Raw genomic sequence first — 19,333 nt, 5'->3', positions numbered from 1 at the left:
GGATATTTTTGGCACTGAAGTCTGACTGGTGTATCTGTTCTCTACAGCTTACCTTTAATTTATCTTTGAATTTATGTTTTACATGTGTTTCTTGCAGGAACAGTACCTGCTTTCAAGTGGGAAAAAACATTATATGGCCTAGACCTCTCACATTCCAGCTCACCAACTTATAACCCTCCCAGGTGGGAATCAAGGCCTGATACATGTTGGTTGTCACCCACCAGTGGGCGGAACAAAGAAGAGGAAGTACATCAGAAGATGGCGCTAATGCACCTTGAAGTTGTTTGCTTCCGCCAATAAACCAACAAAAGAGGTAGAAGAAAAATAGGATAATGTCCTTTGCAGTAATGCAGGTATTTTTTTAATATGATAAACAATGGGGATAGTTGACTGGTCAAGTAATGTTAGGGACACACAAATGAGTACAGCTTCCGAAATGACAGATCTATCCTTTAATAAGACTGTATGTGGCTCGCATATCTCAAGAGCTATTCATCGTCACACTAAACTTTTCTACCACCTAAGATAACTTAAAAAAATGATGTTTTCCCTCCCTGCAATGAGTAACACATAATTGGATAAGTTACAATGTAATTCTAAAATAGAAAATCTAATTGTTAAAGTTTGCCAAAATAACTTAATACCACCAGCCTCCACTTCAATGCTGTAACCATGGGTGTTGTTTCAAAGAAATCTACTTATACGCTTTTTTGGGCTTTGGTTGGTCTACAAAATCTTTCCTAACTTGCCTAATGACAAAATTAGCCTTTTTCTCTTAGTGCCTTTAACCAGTGTTTCTGACTGCAAGTAGCTGGAAACTTGGATGTGCATTTTCCCATGAACCACAGTGTGTTTCACAAGTGTTTTTGACCGTAAGTGGCCTCAGGTCCCAATTAGACACCAAGATGCAGTGTCACTGAATATGCAAAGAAAATCATCATCTCAAGTCACACTATTGAGCTAAAATCCAAGACCACTGATGTCCTAAAATGATTGTGTGAGCTTTTGAACCTTAATAAAGAGACTAACATTGCTCAAAGATGCAACCATTTCTCGGCAGGCTTTTGCAATGTCAATTGTGAATTTTTTGCATGAGCAAAGAAAAAAAGGGGCATAAAAGGCATGTTTTGAATGGACATTGCACTAGTTTATAAAAAACCATCCATTTCTACAACTTTCTGGAGATTCTCACCAGCATAAGACAAACACATTATATACATACCAACAATTAACAGCAAATCTCCTTGCTATTATCACTTGTTTTAAAATTACATCACAATCGTATTATTAGCAATGGCAGCAAGTAAAAAGTTGCACTTTTATAACAATTAACACTTTTTCATGTACATGTGTTGAAATTGAATATTCAATGAGTAAGTGTCCAACATTCTGTGCCTCTGTTGCTCTCTCTAGAGGCTCTGGAATATCTGGCTCCCTCAGTTCCACTGGCTCATCCACTTACTCCCTCCAGTCCTTCAAAGCCCATCCCCTTGTGACTCGATTGTGTAGGAAGGAGCAGCTGCTGACAATGGTGTGGACCCTTGAGATGCTGACATCCATCTTCTTCAGTAGAAACATCTCCGCTTGAGCTGTCCAGAGGCACATTCCAATCATATGTGTACAACTAAGTTTGCAGTTGAAATATTTCTTCTCTCCCTGTAAGATGTTAACTGTTGGGGTATCCCTTCATTAGCCAACTCAAGGAAGGATACACAGGATTTTCAACAGCAAGATGGCCACCGGCAAACTTTCAATTTCACATATACCTTAAATAGAAAAAGAAAAAAAAATCCTTTCACAAAACAAGGATTAAACTTCTTGGCACTTTTACAAGCAGTTAAGCAGACCAACTGTAGTGCAATACCATGACTCATCTTTGAGAGACAGCTGGATCAAACATTGCAGAATTTTGCAGCAAGAAGTCTACTGTCTGTCCTACATAACAGATACACATGCAATTTCAGACATTTCTGTTTATGTGTGTATGTTACTCACCGAAACAGGTGAGATGATAATGAAATGGCTTCCTTTGCAATTGAAGTAATCCTTTGCATATGTGAAGAAGGCAGCGATGGGGGTACGAGAGCCATCTATTGCTACCCCACTCTGAGGGAAACCCCATCTCTCCTCCAAAACATCCACAATCTCACAGTGTTGACTTCTTGCACAAATTCATAATGTCTTCTCAGGTGTCACAGCAGCGTCGAAGACCTTCCAACTCTTGCTTTGTTCGTCCTTTTCCTTATCTTAAATTGTTTCTCAAATCATCTGAACTGGCTTTGTCCATAATAATGTTGAAAAAGCCTATAGAAATAAATTCTCAGTACCTCAAACATCTGGTTTGCCTGGACAACGCCAAAGAAAACACCCAGACACTATTGTTTAGATTTGATACAAATGCTTTTTCAATAATTCAATAAATAATTCAGTCTGGGTTTACACATGTGTGTGATGTGTGTGATGTGTGTGTCAGTGTGTGCGTGTCAGTACGAGAGAGCGACGAAGAGAGCAAGTGGAGTCAGTTCGGGCTGAATGAATGAATGAATGCGCGCAGCTATGAAGCTAGATTTTACTAGTACTACAATTATTGATTATTATGTGGTGATCAGTGTTGCTATTCCGGCAGTCATTTCATTTCATCATTAACTATGAAAAAACTGCAACTTTATCTTTTTAATCCACAATATTTAGCTTCTCAGCTTAACAATATATTCTGCAGAGGAGTTCCTACTGCAGCACAATGTATTTACTTATAGGCTTTGCCTAGAATATGGCCATAAATATGACTTCGGTCAACAGAAATGCTGGAGTGCTTTTATTTTGAAACGCATTCAAAAAGTGTTGCAACCATTTATGTTTGTGACATACATTCAACAGATGAACATTAAAACTCAGGCGAAAGACCATTTTCTCTGTTTATTCTGCAGTGAACCACAATGTTTATCTGTCTATGTCACAAACGTATTTACAACACTTCCCAAACCGGTTTAAAGTAAAAGCACTTAACAAGGTGTGACAGTGCAATGTAGATCTACAGACAAAACAATGATTTGAAAGGTTTTTTGGGTGAACTTCATGCTGTATCTACTAATTACTGCTGTAATTGCAATCATCCTGATATGGTGTGTGCCTCACAGCATACAAAACTGCAGTCAAATGTATCCTTCACCATTATCAGTTGAAATGCTAAAATATTCCGCAAATGGAGAAAACATTTTCTACTGCTACTTCGTCTAAACGAATTTGCATAAAACATGTGCAACACTGGCAGAACAATTTATTATTAGAGTCTGAAATATTTATATGCGGCTGACAGTGTGTTTCCTTTAGGCTGTAGTGAATGAATGAACAAGGGAGTGATATTGGCTTTGCACAGCTGTGGTTCAAGCCCTTATCACCCCTTGTAACAAATGACCTGCTTCACCAGTAACAACTTGTTTCTATGCAGTGTGTATGGGGTCAGCCTCATCATGCAGCCTTCAAATCGGATTGTGTTTACCATGAACACACTAAGAGTTCATACAACCCCCCAGCACCCCTTGTGGTATTTACAGCTTCATACCTCAGACATTTTCGAAAGCAGCTATGTATGTAATGAATTTTGGTTTCATTGGCTGAAGTTACTTTATTGTTATTTAAGCTAAACAGAATTTTCCTTTGTAATTTTACAACACAACATTTTTGATATTCCAACATTCTCATCTCTTACCACTGTAATTATGCCTTTGTATTTCCAGGGTCATTTTACTTGCCTGATAGCTTGCGCAACTACGACAGTAACATATTCTCATGGCTTAAAGCATATCCTAGACTTTCCACATTGTAGATCTCACCCTCTCAGTGTCCATAAACCTTTAAATCCTAACATGAGTAGTCGATGAACTCCAAACATCAAGGACACCAATGCTGGCTCATTCGGATTGCTCATGTCAACTGACATATACAGTTGTATATAATAAGTTTTAGTAGGGGGGTGCATTTTAGTTACTACATTACTAATTAAATTTCTATTAAACCCCTTTACTTTATTCTCCTACCTTGCCTTTAGGCCCAACAACCATAAATTAAACAAGGTTTTTGGAAAAAATAATTAGATGTCCTGAACTTGAAAGCAGAAGAGTATTACAACGGCTGAAATTTAGAGAAGTGCTCTGGTCACTAACTACATTTTCATGGAAGATAATATGTAATTTGGTTGGTGAAGCACAAATCAAGAGGCTCTGGTTACCTCTGATTGCATATTGCCATTCAAAATAAATGTTGACCAAGCAGGACACAACTCTGGGAGGAATAAATTGGACATTTCCAGGCTATATTTGTTCTGATGTGTAATTACTGTGCAATGGTCCTCAAGAACAACAATAGCACAAAACATTTAACAAAGTATCTTAAAGTGCTGCAAAGAGCCACAACAGTGTAGCTGCTAAATGTAGCAGTTAATAGGATTGACAGAGACTACTGGTTGGCTCTAGTTGTTCTTGTCCCTACACATTCAAGGTTCAGTTGATAGCATATCACTACTAGGTCTAATGGTTTTTAGATAGGGAGGTACCTTTTACTTGCTAATGCTCCTATAATGCTCATCCAATACAATGGCGGTTAAATTGGACACCGCTTGTGTAAATGCAGCCAAGATACATTAAGGACGGATTTTGATCTAATTGAAAAACGACCTCAAGAAATGGTCAGAAACACATTGCGGCCACGTTAGACATACCTTTAATTGCAGTTGCATTGTCAATCCACAAACAACAGTCCTCACATTATACAAGACACTAATGGATGGAGATAAGACTAAAAGCAAGGAAACTCGATATTGCAGTTTCTCAGATGGCTACCTAGTTCTGTTTTTTGTTGTAATTTTTTGCTTTTTGGAGCCAACATTAGCTGGATCAGATCACAATTTATTGTGACATATTAATACCAGGTGTAAATTGAATCAAAGGGTTGTGTTAGTTATAAACAAGGGGATTAATATTGAAGAGCAATGGCGACTAGAATGACAGTGTGAAGCGTATGCCTCCACCAAGGCACAACGGTCGTATGACGTAATCTGTGATCTGTATTCTGTAAATTCCAATACTCTTAAGACAAATAAGACATGAATTTATAATAACTGATTCTAAACCAGTGGTAGATAAACTGAGGTACCAGTTTATGTACACCCATCTTAAACTAATGCATTTAATCCAACGCTCCTGTATTAAATCCATGATGAGTTTATAATGCCTTTTATTAAGATTTTTAAGATTAAGATTTATTTGTCCCAAAAACATGCACAGGCACACTCATGCAGGTAGGGAAATTTAACCTCTGCTTTTAACCCATCTGGTGAAGGACACACAGAGCAGTGAGCAGCCATGTACGGCGCACGAGGAGCAGATGTTGGGGGAGTAAGGTGCCTTGCTCAGGGGCACTAGACAGGGTAGGGAGAATCCACTTGGATTTTTGGACAGATCAATCTAGGTTTAGAGACCTTTTCTGCCACTAGTCCTATTGAAGTTGAGAGAGGTGATGATTGACTATATAACCTTGACTATATATCTGGTCAGGTTGTGGTTTGTGCTGCATTTTAATTTTTTTTTGTGTTCAATGAAAATAGTTTTTTATCATTATTGTCCTTACCTTTTATATAAAGGAGGTTGAGCTAAATACAGGAACCTCTCATTGCAAATAAAGCATCAGGCCAAAACCTCAACATCACTGAAATGACAAGATGTTGTATTAAACTGGCAACCTGGCAACTGGATGTAAGATGAATAACAAGAAAACGATATAATGTGAAATATTTTACTAGAGTACATGGACCTATAGAGTTCAACCCAATCTTACTGTGAAATAGCGTAATTTTATTTATTAATAGATAAAAAATACTAAATACAAAAATTCTAAAAACAAACAAACAAAGAAATGGGATACGATCTCATTCATGATAGTTACAGGCTCGCTGCAGCTTAACTCTCGAAATTAACGCAGACACTTATTCAAGTCGCTAAAATCCTGAACTTCATCGTAAAATACACATAACATAACTTCTATAAGATGCTAAATACTGAGGACTGTTGGTCTTATTATCATAAGGAGGTGGTGGGGGAGAATTTTGTCTCCATATTCTGTCAATGACAAAGCATAATGAACAAAACTGATGTCAATATCTGTGCTTGTATGGAGTTTTATATAAAAACCAGCTTGTATACAGTGGGTACGGAAAGTATTCAGACCCCTTTACATTTTTCACTCTTTGTTTCATTGAAGCCATTTGCTAAAATCTAAAAAGTTCATTTTATTTCTCATTAATGTACACTCAGAACCCCATATTGACAGGGAAAAAACTGAAATGTAGAAATTTTTGCAAATTTATTAAAAAAGAAAAACTGAAATATCACATGGTCATAAGTATTCAGACCTTTTGCTGTGACACTCATATTGAACTCACATGCTGTCCATTTCTTCTGATCCTCCTTGAGATGGTTCTACTCCTCCATTGGAGTCCAGCTGTGTTTAATTAAACTGATTGGACTTGATTAGGAAAGGCACACACCTGTCTATATAAGACCTTACAGCTCACAGTACATGTCAGACCAAATGAGAATCATGAGGTCGAAGGAACTGCCCAAGGAGCTCAGAGACAGAATTGTGGCAAGGCACAGATCTGGCCAAGGTTACAAAAGAATTTCTGCAGCACTCAAGGTTCCTAAGAGCACAGTGGCCTCCATAATCCTTAAAGGGAAGAAGTTTGGGACAACCAGAACTCTTCCTAGACCTGGCCGTCCAGCCAAACTGAGCAATCTTGGGAGAAGAGCCATGGTGAGAGAGGTAAAGAAGAACCCAAAGATCACTGTGGCTGAGCTCCAGAGATGCAGTAGGGAGATGGGAAAAAGTTCCACAAAGTCAACTATCACTGCAGCCCTCCACCAGTCGGGGCTTTATGGCAGAGTGGCCCGACGGAAGCCTCTCCTCAGTGCAAGACATATGAAAGCCTGCATAGAGTTTGCCAAAAAACACATGAAGGACTCTCAGACTATGAGAAATAAGATTCTTCGTTATGATGAGACCAAGGTTTAACTTTTTGGCGTTAATTCTAAGCGGTATGTGTGGAGAAAACCAGGCACTGCTCATCACCTGCGCAATACAATCCCAACAGTGAAACATGGTGGTGGCAGCATCATGCTATGGGGGTGTTTTTCAGCTGCAGGGACAGGATGACTGGTTGCAATTGAAGGAAATATGAATGTAGCCAAGTACAGATATATCCTGGAAGAAAACCTCTTCCAGAGTGCTCTGGACCTCAGACTGGGCCGAAGGTTCACCTTCCAACAAGACAATGACCCTAAACACACAGCTAAAATAACAAAGGAGTGGCTTCGGAACAACTCTGTGACCATTCTTGACTAGCCCAGCCAGAGCCCTGACCTAAACCCAATTGATTATCTCTGGAGAGACCTGAAAATGGCTGTCCACCAACGGTTACCATCCAACCTGACGGAACTGGAGAGGATCTGCAAGGAAGAATGGCAGAGGATCCCCAAATCCAGTTGTAAAAAACTTGTTGCATCATTCCAAAGAAGACTCATGGCTGTACTAGCTCAAAAGGGTGCTTCTACTCAATACTGAGCAAAGGGTCTGAATACTTTCGGTACCCACTGTATATAGAGTGAAAAAAGGATTCCAATTTGATCAACGTGTCCTAACATACAATTATTAATGCATCTAAGGGATGGACCCCATTGCCAGCAGTGGGTATGGCAAGGAAATACGCCTATTGATGTGAAATTATATTGCATCCTGTGATATAACCCTGGATAAGTATAAGAAAGATTAATATAAACATGTAAGATACAAATTATCCTGGGTTGTGTTGTTTTAAGTTGAACAAACTGCTAAAATGCAGGTTTTTAACAAATGGATGGGATCTCAGCTGTGACAACCTCACTTCATTTTGCATTCTATCCTCATTGACACTCTTTTGACCTCCATACACTAATGTATTATTATATTAAAAGGTACAGGAATACATTAGCTTGGATGAAGTTTGCCCAGTGTTTCAGTCCTGTGACTGAAAATGTCCTTTCTTTTGAATAATCTCAGGATATATTTTACAGTGAAAGAAACCTAGGCAATTTTGGATGCAAAATCTTCAATTATTTGTTTTACATCAAAAAAATCTTATGATTATGGTGATGTTTAACATGTCTTAACTCGTAAAGTCTGAAAAGGGGCTACATTTTGCACTGTACGGATACAGAGATACTTGTGGGGATGGAGTCATTTCAGAATCTAAATTGACTATTACAGTATATCTTTTCTTGAGACTCTAGGATGGGGGTTGTTCGGGGGCCATGCATCTGTCACGGCACAGGTTAAGTCTCGATTCAGAACGTCGATGCTCTGTCCACAAAAGCACTTTTCCCAGGCATACTTTGGCTGCACTGCAATAAATGCGATGCATAATGTTGGCTGTTCAAGCATATCTGAGCCACGGAAATTGGACAAGCAATTCCTTCCGAAACACATAATTTGGACGTGACTGTGACTCAGAGTAAAGGGGGCCATCTACACCTTGGATACTCGGACGGGACTCGGCATCTTACCTGCGAGAGGGGAGACAGGTGTTCAAGCGATAACTCCGTAGATGATGATGTTTCAGGGACAGGGACAGGTTTTTTACGGGCACAGCATCTTTATTTACAAAAACAATCTATCTCTTTCGCACCAACAACACAAGAATAGCAGGGTCAGAGAAAATCAGAGACAAAGGCCAATCAGAGGCCTACTCTGCCTCAGATTGCCTCAGACCCTGGTATTCCTCTGCGCTCTCACCTGGTGGGGAAAAAAACACAAGGTTACACAAACAGACTAGCTAATTGTTAGGTGCAGCGGTGCGACAAAGGAAATTTTGTTGTGGCACTTAAAAGCTTTTTGGTGAGACCATGTGAGACCATTTTGGTTGCACTCTGGAGCCGTGCTATGACCTTCGACCAGCAATATCTAATCAGTTCATCTTTGAGTCCAACCAAATGTTTTTACCAAATTTAAAGACATTCCCTCAAGCTGATCATAATCAATCACATAAAAAAAAAAGGCATTGTGAGGCCACCGTGTTTTTGACCTATGGCTACAAAAATCAAATCTTAAGACCAAGTGAATGTTTGTCACAAATTTGAAGAATATGCGGACGGACGAAAAACAATTCTGACTCATGCAACTGGCTTTCGCCGGCGTGGAGGCATAACAAACTGATTGCATCTGATCTGACTTCCAGAGGAGTCCAATGTTTACGAGCGTCAAATCCTAACATGCCAAGATGGAGGCAAAGCTAATGCAGGAACTTACTAATATTTAACCTGTCTCTCTCATCTCATCTCTTCTGGGAGCGAGGCAGACTCACACAGTCCACGGACCAGCCCTGCCCACACTCCCTCACACAAGAAGAAACAGAAAGTAAAGTAGAGATGATGGAGGAAAACTTGTTAACGTGAAAGAGCGGTTGGTTTGTCCTGTGTCTCTGAGTCTCCTCCCTCCGCACTCCTACTGACCTGTGCTTACTTCATACTTTAACTATCAACAACAATACTTTTCACAAGTTACAGTAATAAATCGTGAGCAGTACTGAAGTTTACTTTGTGTTTGTTTCAGAGTTCATGAGACCCATAAACATACACACACACACTAGGGACGGGAATCGGCAGGGACCTCCCGATAACGGAGAGGCGGTGGAGTAGTGGCAGAAAAACTTGGACTATGGGCAGAAAATTGGGAGGACATCAGACTGGAAGGTCTCGGGTTCAACTCCACGGAGTAACAACAAAAAAATGTACCTGGACGGAGTAACAACAAAAAGTGTCAACACTTGAATCTGTCCAAAATCCAAGAGGATTCTCCCTACCCCACTGTCTAGTGCCCCTGAGCAAAGGACCTTACTCCCCCAACATCTGCTCCCCGGGTGCCGTACATGGCTGCCCACTGCTCTGTGTGTCCTGCACCAGATGGGTTAAAAGCAGAGGACAAATTTCCCTCACTTGCATGAGTATCTCTGTGCATGTGTTTGGGATAAATAAATGTATCTTGTATCTTGATATGATACCATCATGATACTGGACCATGGAAAACAGTTGAATCATACCTTTTTAATACAACACAGTCAAATTCACTTAGAGCTTTACAAGTTTTATTTCAAATATTAACATTAACTTAATGACTGCCGGGCAGCCAATAGAGAAAATAAATAAAAATGTGCCACTTAGGCTACTTTTAAACAATAAATAAAAGCTAAAATGAATTAAAGTTTACTTAAAATATAAACTTTGAAATAAACAAAAAGTAGGCTATGCTTCACTGTTGTTTGCAAGTAGGCTATGCAAAGCTAGTGCTTGGATATGTGTAGATTCTTGTGCAAAAGCAAGAGCTGGTCAACATGCTCTGGGCTGAGGTTGGTCCCCCCCCCCCCCCCCCCCCCCGTACACACACACACAAATATCAGCATGCAGGCTGTGCAATCAGACTGAGCTGGAATCGGCACTGAGAAATCATGGAAAATTCCTATGATGTGATTGCTTGTACTCAATGCATTCTTCTGCAGACTCCAGGGGGTTATGAAATAGGGGCAAGAGATGCAGACAGACAAAGGAGAAAGAGACGGGGGCTGGATGAGGTACCTTTGTAGGTACCACTGGCTCAAAGGTTGAAGGAACCAGATCTGACATTTCTCAACTATTGGTATTATTATTATCACTAGTGAAGTGACCCTTCTAAACCTGCCTATTTGTAATGGGTTGTTTGCCTGACCATGCTGGTTGCAGCTTTCTCTGTGAAACTGTAAACGTTACCTGAAGTAATAAATCTGCATCAATTCAAGACCTGCTGCTGGACTCAGAATGCAGAGCCCTAAGATTAGTTCCCTTGTCATGAACACACCCGTTTTTGTGAACATCCTGCTGTTGATATATATCAACATACTGTCACTTTTTTATCGTTTTCATGCTGGAGCTTTTTATATACAGTCTGATATAATCAGTTTGATATAATCCATGCAGAGCTAAGAGGTCACAGAGCAGTGTAGTGTACGCAAAATCATGTTTCGGTACATTTTTGGTACAGTTGAAACAAGGAATATCGAATATTAAACTGATTTATTTGTATTCAACCCTGGCTAACTATGGCTGGATATGCAACCATTCTCAGTAACAGAGAAAAGTTGCATATCCGCTGCTATAAAAACACCTATGTTATTGCTTTGTCACAGCCTGAATTATCTGCAAGGGGCAGCTTTAATGCCGCTGTGAGCTGGGTTTGCACGGAACTCGTGTTTCTAATGTTAGTGTTATTTTCAATGTTAGTGCACATCACTCTGGTGATGACGTTTCAAACGAGTCAGCATTTTCGATGTGCTTCCAGCTACATATTTGATAGCAGCTGCGCAATGTCAATTTTGTACGATTCACTTGTCTTTGTCTGTCGTCATTATAGTGACTGTGACAGTGAAGTGTTCCCACACAGCGGACTTTAATGATGAGGGAGGGTCTTCACACTCCTGTTTGCCCACGGTCGCTATGGAAGCTACAGCACATCCGGTCCTTCGAAAAAGTTGTCCCTCAGAATTTGAGACCCGTACGTACAAAAATAAAAGTTTTGCACATGGAGTCACTGCATTCGTTGCAGTGAGTCGAATGGTGTACGTGCGTACGGAATCGAAAGGCCCGTACCGGAATTTTCAGTTCCGATGCATGTACCGTTATACCCCTATGTTCACCTACTGATTAAATGAAGACTGTAACTCTGTGGCAAGCTGCAGTGCCCAGGTAGAGACCACCATAACTTTAAACCATCATTGAACCAGCAGCATTTGTTTTGGATAAAGCTTTTTGACCCCAGTTTGGTCGCTGTTTTCTTCGAGTATCCCTGGAGGGAAAACCTGAAGTGAAAGGTCATACCTGAACATTATGTATATATGTATCTCTCTGTTTTCATTTGACCAATAGAATAAATGACTGACTGTAATGTATAAGGTGTTGCTTGCGACATCTACCTCAAAGTTATCATAGGACTGTATTTTTCAATCCTGAGCTCAATCAGTATCAACTCCAAGTAACTGTTTTCAGTAAAGCTGTTTTCCGACATGACCTGTGGAGGAACACCAGAGAATTGGGTCCAGACTTTTTCCGCCGTTTGCCTTTCACACATGCAGATCGCAGCAAGAGATTCTCTGCTCAGACGCGTTCTCAACAGCAACAAATCCTCCGCAGGATTCAAGTGAGGGTTGGTGCAGCAGACAGAGACTGGACATAACATAATTCAGCTTTGGAGATCAAGTGTGTATGTTTACTGCACATCTCAGCGACTGTCGTTGTCTCTGTAGTTAGGACATACCTGAAAAGGTTTTTTTGCTCTTCAGAATGACCTCTTAACTTTTCTTTGACCCAAAAGCTACTATAGCAATACAAGAAAAAATTGTCCCCTTTTGCTAAGCAATATTTTTCTTCTTTTCTTTAAAGCAGAACATATTTTTTCCATCAATTAATTAATACAAGGAATGGATATACACAAACAAGAGTGGCTTGAACAGTCAGTTAAAAGGAGAACACAATGATGTCCTGTGTACTGTTAATCAGAAGATGAAACTCATGAAAAATTCATAATGACAATAATCATATGTTGCTGTCCTATACAAAATCGTAAAAGAAATTAGCTTAACCACAACAAGGTTTTTAATAAATTACTAATAATAACTTTATGATAAAATAGTTTATTACAGTGTAAAGTAACTGTAAGGGAGCATTTAACTGCAGAATGCAGTACTTTTACAAACAACTATACTTCCAGTGTTGCATTTTAACAGTATTCTTGCGGTGTGGTATAAGTACTTTTACTGACTCCCTCCCACCAAACTAGTTTCATGTTGCAGGAAATACCATCACGTTGCTGCAGTCACAGAAATGTTCATAGTATAAGGTATAAGTTACTCTACTTTACTCAGCCTTAATGTGTGACTACATTCGCATAATAACTGCAAGGCTGTGTAACGTGTTTTGTGTTTGCCGTCACAGAAGAGAATTTGAAATGTACAGGTTTGTGTAATGTTACTAGTGAATCCTGCAATTTTTACAACAGCAAAGGCCACTGACCAAGGATAAGTGTTATCAGCGGAAACCCTGAGATTAGATTGAGCCAACGTTTGTCGTGCTCTGGGGTGAAAAGGTCACGCTTATGATAGTTAATGAAAAATATATATGCTAATGTTACAGTTGTTTGCTCGGGGGATACTTTCTAAACTCATCGGCTACACATCACAGCATCATAGGACACTTGACTCTCTTTAATGACACTTGTTACATTATAATAATCTAAAACCTGTCAAATCTTTGAAAAGGCCAGGGTGCCCGTTCTTAAAATGTTAAACCAAATTTGTTGCATTTCCTCCTCTGTTCAAAACATAGACTTTCCTTATCTGTCTGATAGAAAAAACCTAGCCAAACAGCACTCTGACCCTTTTCCATTCCTACAATGTTTGGTACTTTTTTGGGCCTTGGCCTGGTGGTCATTTCTGTTTTACTTCACTACAATAACAGGTTGACATGCTGCTGCCTCCTTGTTCTTCAGCCTCCAGTCATATGATGAGTTCACTTCTGGGGGAATGTCATTATAGCAACAGGTTGGGTCTTTAATGCAGCCTTGGGTTGAAGGCAAGGAAATCTGATTACAGATCGGATTCTCTACTATCAACAGGGAAAATAAATAATAGTACCATTTTAAGCATGTGGTATCAAAAGTGTATCAAATATATATTTTTGACATATGGTTGTCCAAGTCTTGTTTCTTTTTTCAGTAAGTTTGTTTTGAATTATAAGTAAGTTATTTGATGCTGTAAAAACAGGGGTGAAATGTTAAGATTTAAAATGAGTCAGAATTGTGATTGTTCGAGTGTATGTATTGGCAGGACCTTAATTCCATCCAAAGATCACTAATGCTTAAACTCTGGCTCCAAATAAAACAATAAGTGCAAGATGGCAGGGACTATTGCCCTATGAGACAAATTGTGCATATGTGCTTCAAAAATCTAATTTGATTGATTGATTTGGGATATTTTGGCTTGTGTTAAGTAATCATAAGCAATATGGTCTTTAAAGGTGAAGGATAGTAAATATATAAAAGGCAGTGTAATTTCAGGATGCTACTGGCCTCACACCTGGATTTTCCGCCGTCACTGAAGTAAAACAACAATAAAAAGTTGTTAATATTGTATTCACAGTTCGTTGTAGAAATATCAGTATGGCTTCTGATCTGGCCACATTTGAGTGCTGACAAGAATTTCCAGTGTTTTATGTAACACATCTAGATACAAATTGAATCCACGACAAAGCTTATACATGGCTTAGCCTATATCCTCCAAGACACATTTGACCTAACACATTTGGCTTGTTGAGGAGGAAAAAATCCCCAGTCAGTCTTTCCAGTGAACCCGATTGTCTGCCATTTGTCTTAACAACCTTTCCAGCAGTTCTTCTTTGTTTTATTATCTCTCCTACATGTTTTCATTGGCTTTCTATGTCTAGTATTCCATTTGACCTGTGAGATCTGAAAATGTTTGGCTTCATTGCTTAGGGGCTTTTTTGAGCTTGAGCCCAATTAACCTATCATTCCTAGTATTTCAAAATAACAGTGTTAGATAGCAAAAAATAGTTTTTTTCAGAAATCCCTGCTTGGAGTACCAGATGAAAGACCACCCAGGGCAATACCATGAGTGCCAATAGATCTAGAAAAACATAACAAAATGCTTTAATGTTAATTTGGTCATATTTGTTGTCATCTGCAATTTTTTGGAGATTATATGTGACCCATTTGCAAGATAAATGGCATGGGTCTGAAAATTTGTTTGACGAGTATGGCTCGCATTATTCTAGAGACTGTTAAGTTTGAGTTTTGTTCCATTAGGGACAATTAATGCCAGACAATTGGGCCCCAACTTTCTCTGCGGTTCACACATGCACAACATAGCGGGGGTTCTCTGCTCAGACGCATTCACAACAGCAACAAATCAAGGATTCAGGTGAGGGGTGGTTCAGGCAGAGTTCACCAGATTTTGTTTACAGCACATCAACAACAACGTCAGCTCTTATCACGACAAACTATCTTGACTTCTTTGTCCGTGTCTTCATTGCTTTTTTCATCCTGAGATGTTTGTAGAATTTTTGCGTCTGTTGCAAACATCGTGAATCCAGTGGGGGTCTCCTGCTGTGTTCTCACATCAACTCTTGCGGACTTAATAGTAGGGGGCCAAACGGACAAAGTCTGCAGAATCTCATGAGGCTCTCACATTTGCGATCACACATACTGCGTAGGATATCTGTCAATCAATCAATCAAATTTTATTTGTATAGCCCATATTCACATATCACAATTTGTCTCACAAGGCTTAACAAGATGTGACATCCTCTGCCCATAACCCTCAACAAGAGTAAGGAAAAACTCCCCCAGAAAAACTTTTAACAGGGGGGAAAAACGTAGAAACCACATGCGAGGGATCCCTCTCCCAGGACGGACAGAGGGCAATAGACGCCGTGTGTAACTGAACTGGAGTTCAGTGCAAGTCTGAAAGCCGCTTAAGTTTACAGACGGTGTTTATACCATAAAGCAGGAAAAAAACTAAATCCATGAACATGCTGAAACATGACACATGAGTAAATTATGGACATTTATCGCGGGATAACATAAAACAATCCAAAATACTTATATTAGAAACATAAATGTTTGTTTTATTTATCTACACATAACTTTTTGCCAACATTTTTTATTTGCTTTCATTATCCACAGCCAGAAACGACAGCAAAGATGAAGTATATTAAAAAGGTCCATTGTGACTCAAAGGCTAAGACGGATTACAAACCATGCCCTTTGTTCAGAAATTCATGTGTTTTGCTCATCCAAAATCTGTACAAAATTTTTCCCTGGTAGTAAAGGGTCACACTACAAACTATAGTTTTGGCTTAGCCTTGGCACAACCAGTAAGTAAAATATTGATATTTTTATTATGGTTGTCATGGTGATGGCAACACATAAAGTAGTCCAGTAGTTCCCTGAAATAAAAAGCATGTTTATCAATGGCATATAAAAGATTCTGGAGGCAGGAGTGAAAACACCACTTGGCTAATGGGACAAAAATGTAACCCTTTGGCAGAGCTCTATGCACCATGCGGTGAACATTAGGGACTGCTCTTCATCTGCCTAATACAATCCCTGTGGTAGCATTGTGTCCCAGGGGTGCTTTTTAATGGCAGGGACAGTGAGATTGGACCAGGATGAATATGGCCAAATACAGATAGGTCATTGAAGTAAACCTATTCCAGAGTGAGCACAATCTAATACTGGTGTTACAGTTCACCTTTCAGCATGATAATGACTGGGAGCAGTCAGCCAAGACACCTCTATAGCTCCAGAACAACACTGCCCCTGAGTGACCTAACTGAAGCCTAGACTTAAATCCCCTTAGTTCATTTGTGCAGAGACAGGTCGTGCACATGCCTCCAATCCAATCTGATGGAGCATGAGAGGATCTGCCAGGAGGAATGGGATAAACTTCCATGATCCATGAGTGCAACTGTAAGAGACTAAAACAAGGACAAAGTGAAGCTGTAATTGCTGCCATACAGGCTTCTACAGAAGACTGGAATAAGGGTCTGAAAACTTTTCAGATTTCAGCTTTGGATTTTTAATAAACCAAAACATATTTTTACCATGGGAATAATGACTCATGGAACAAATTGCAATTGTATTTATTCCAAGGTGTATTTTTTAAATCCTTATACATCTGACAGCAGAGATTAGCAGTAGTTATTTAAATTAAACTGAGGGTGTAATGGGCTGTAAACAGCAGCTGAAAGCAGCTCATCCTCCCAGCTACAATGATCAAATGGCTGCATGATACTACTAAACACTTATCCCCCCTTACTCTAGCCCTACATCTGTGCAACACACACCACACACACACAAACATTTGACCTGTGTGACACTTGCCTTCATTGGCTCTTTTCTCTGGTTAATCCTCCCCCTTGGAAAATGCTCAGTGTGCTCTCCCAGTTTCCTTTCCTCTCTCATTCAGATTCTCTGATAATTTAGTTCAATTCAAATCTACTGTGCTGGCATTACACTAAAGAGAAGTATGTTTCAATTGTGTATCAAGACAAATCGTGCTATTATTGCAGCACTTGAGAGGTGGACAAGGACCATTTAATAATCATCACAAAATATTGTGTGAAACAATGAATACCTAGGTTAAAATGTGACCAGGAACCAAGTTTGACCTATTTGATCGAGAGACCCTGCAGAAAAAGCTTTTACTAAACCTTTAATGATGCCTTGAGCAACAGAAAAGATTATCACAATCACCTCAGAAAATATACTGTGAAAATATCTGGCCTCTCATTCTGAGCAGTGACTGTTAAGAACGCACCTCTTGCTTTCACTTGTCCAAAGTCACACATAGGCAGACACAAACACACACACACACACACACACACACCAGGAGAATGCATTTTACATAAGTACAAGTTTGATAGAAATAATAACACGAAGTAGAACTTGTAGTGAGGAGGAGAAGGTGAGTGCATCTGGGGTATTGTTTGTTGGTGTATTTAATTTGGCCATGTGGGAACACATTAGTGGCAGATGTTGCATTATTCCACATTTCTAAAAGATATTGGTATGCATTTTTCTTGGATATATATATAGTACACATAAGGGGATACACAGTGACACACTTATGAACCTTTAACTAGATTTAAAGGAGCATTTCAGCAGTTTATTTATTTTTATTTATAATGCATTTCCATAACGAGAGGAGACTCCCAAGATACAAGTTAACAAATGGTCAAAATCAAAGCAACAATCACTTATTTTCCTCCAAATATAAGAGAAGCAAGAAAAAAACATCAGGGCTATTATTACACCCACCAGCCTCCTGAATTTTCTCTTAACTCCAGTTCAATGTAAACACACAAGAGATTTACTATCAAAAATCTCACCTACTACTTCCACTATGCCTCATGATGAGTAAACTCGAGTTTGTGTATCTCAAATATGAAGAGTGCCCTATCATGGATTACTGCATAATTGTAAAATGATTCCCAGTGAAAGCAGTCTAATTGGTGTAGATAAAGAGCAGCTCTTTAAATGGTCTCCATTTATATCCCTGTATCAAAGCACGTAATGGTCCCTGGAACCCCTCACTGACAGGATCAGGTGAAACAATATAGCACATGTGGGCTCGTGCTGTGAGCACACACACACACACACACACACACACACACGAAGACATCCAGTTTGACTTCACAAAACTTCTGATCAGACTCACCGGCTCGTCCTCCTGCTCCTGCATGTAGTCATCCTGATCGCTGTGAGAGAAGTCGCTGGCGAGGTTGGTGTAAAGTAGATAAGCCAGTAAAAGAGATATTCCCAGTAGGTGCATGTTTATAAAGTCATCAAGTGTTTATGAGCCAAGAAGCATAGAAATGGATTTTTTAAAAAGCCTCCCCAGGGTCTGCGCTCCCCTTTGCTTCTGCTGCTGATAACACTGTTTCATTGAACCTCTCTCTCTGTGTGTGTGTGTGTGTGTGTGTGTGAGAGAGTGTTTGTGTGTGTGAGTGCGTGTATGTGGAGGGGGGCTATGTCTGTCTGTGTGTGTGTGTGTGTGTGTGTGTGTGTGTGTGTCTTTGTCTCTCTGTCAAGGTCCAGTATTCCAGTGTGAACACCGCTGTGAAAGTAATCCCGGTCATATGGAAGCAGACAAATCCGGTCATTTTATAATTTCAAAATAAAAGCATAACTGGCCAGTGAGGGGACAACTATTAAAGGTGCAATGAATGAGGGCTATAGCTCACTCACATACATAGACCTATGTTGCAATTGGGTATCCTTGGGCTGTTTATATTTGTTTGTCCATTAATGAAATATCACAAGTGTATTTTGTAGATCTCATCGTTTCACATCTTTGTTATTATCTTTTAGAGAAAACCATGGTAAAATCTCCTGCAGAATAGAAAGCAAAGCACCCATACTTAATGAGGTTTATAACTCACTGATTTACTATAGCCTGGTTGTTATGTTTTGAAATATTTAACATGTTTTTATTGTGAAAAGTTTGAAGGAAGTCAAATGGTATTTGTCTATTGTAGCTTTAGACTCTTCCCATGCTACTTGACATGTGAGTCTGGGAATAAAGTTGAGAAAAGGAGCAGCAGTGAACCCAGTCTCTACTGAACATGTCTCATTTTCCATCAAAGGTCCAGTGGCCTAATGCCATTGGTCCTTCAGTCATTGTTTCAGGACAACAAGTTTGAAATTT

The 19,333-nt window shown here is 39.5% G+C and overlaps 1 protein-coding gene across 1 annotated transcript in view; it reads right to left on the bottom strand.

Annotated features, from left to right (window-relative positions):
- Positions 1 to 18,729, bottom strand: part of vegfc (vascular endothelial growth factor c) — a 62,003-nt gene extending 43,274 nt beyond the window's left edge. The window contains exon 1 of the mRNA XM_053419460.1: positions 18,344 to 18,729. Coding sequence (XP_053275435.1) covers positions 18,344 to 18,457 — 114 coding nt within the window. The 5' untranslated portion in view covers positions 18,458 to 18,729. The remainder of the gene's footprint in view (positions 1 to 18,343) is intronic.
- Between the last annotated feature and the right edge of the window lie 604 nt (positions 18,730 to 19,333).

This window comes from Pleuronectes platessa, chromosome 3 (assembly GCF_947347685.1).
Source record: "Pleuronectes platessa chromosome 3, fPlePla1.1, whole genome shotgun sequence".
NCBI classification, from domain to species: Eukaryota; Metazoa; Chordata; class Actinopteri; order Pleuronectiformes; family Pleuronectidae; genus Pleuronectes; species Pleuronectes platessa.
The sequence above is the reverse complement of the archived record's forward strand: the minus strand, read 5'-3'. Positions and strand labels throughout refer to the sequence as shown.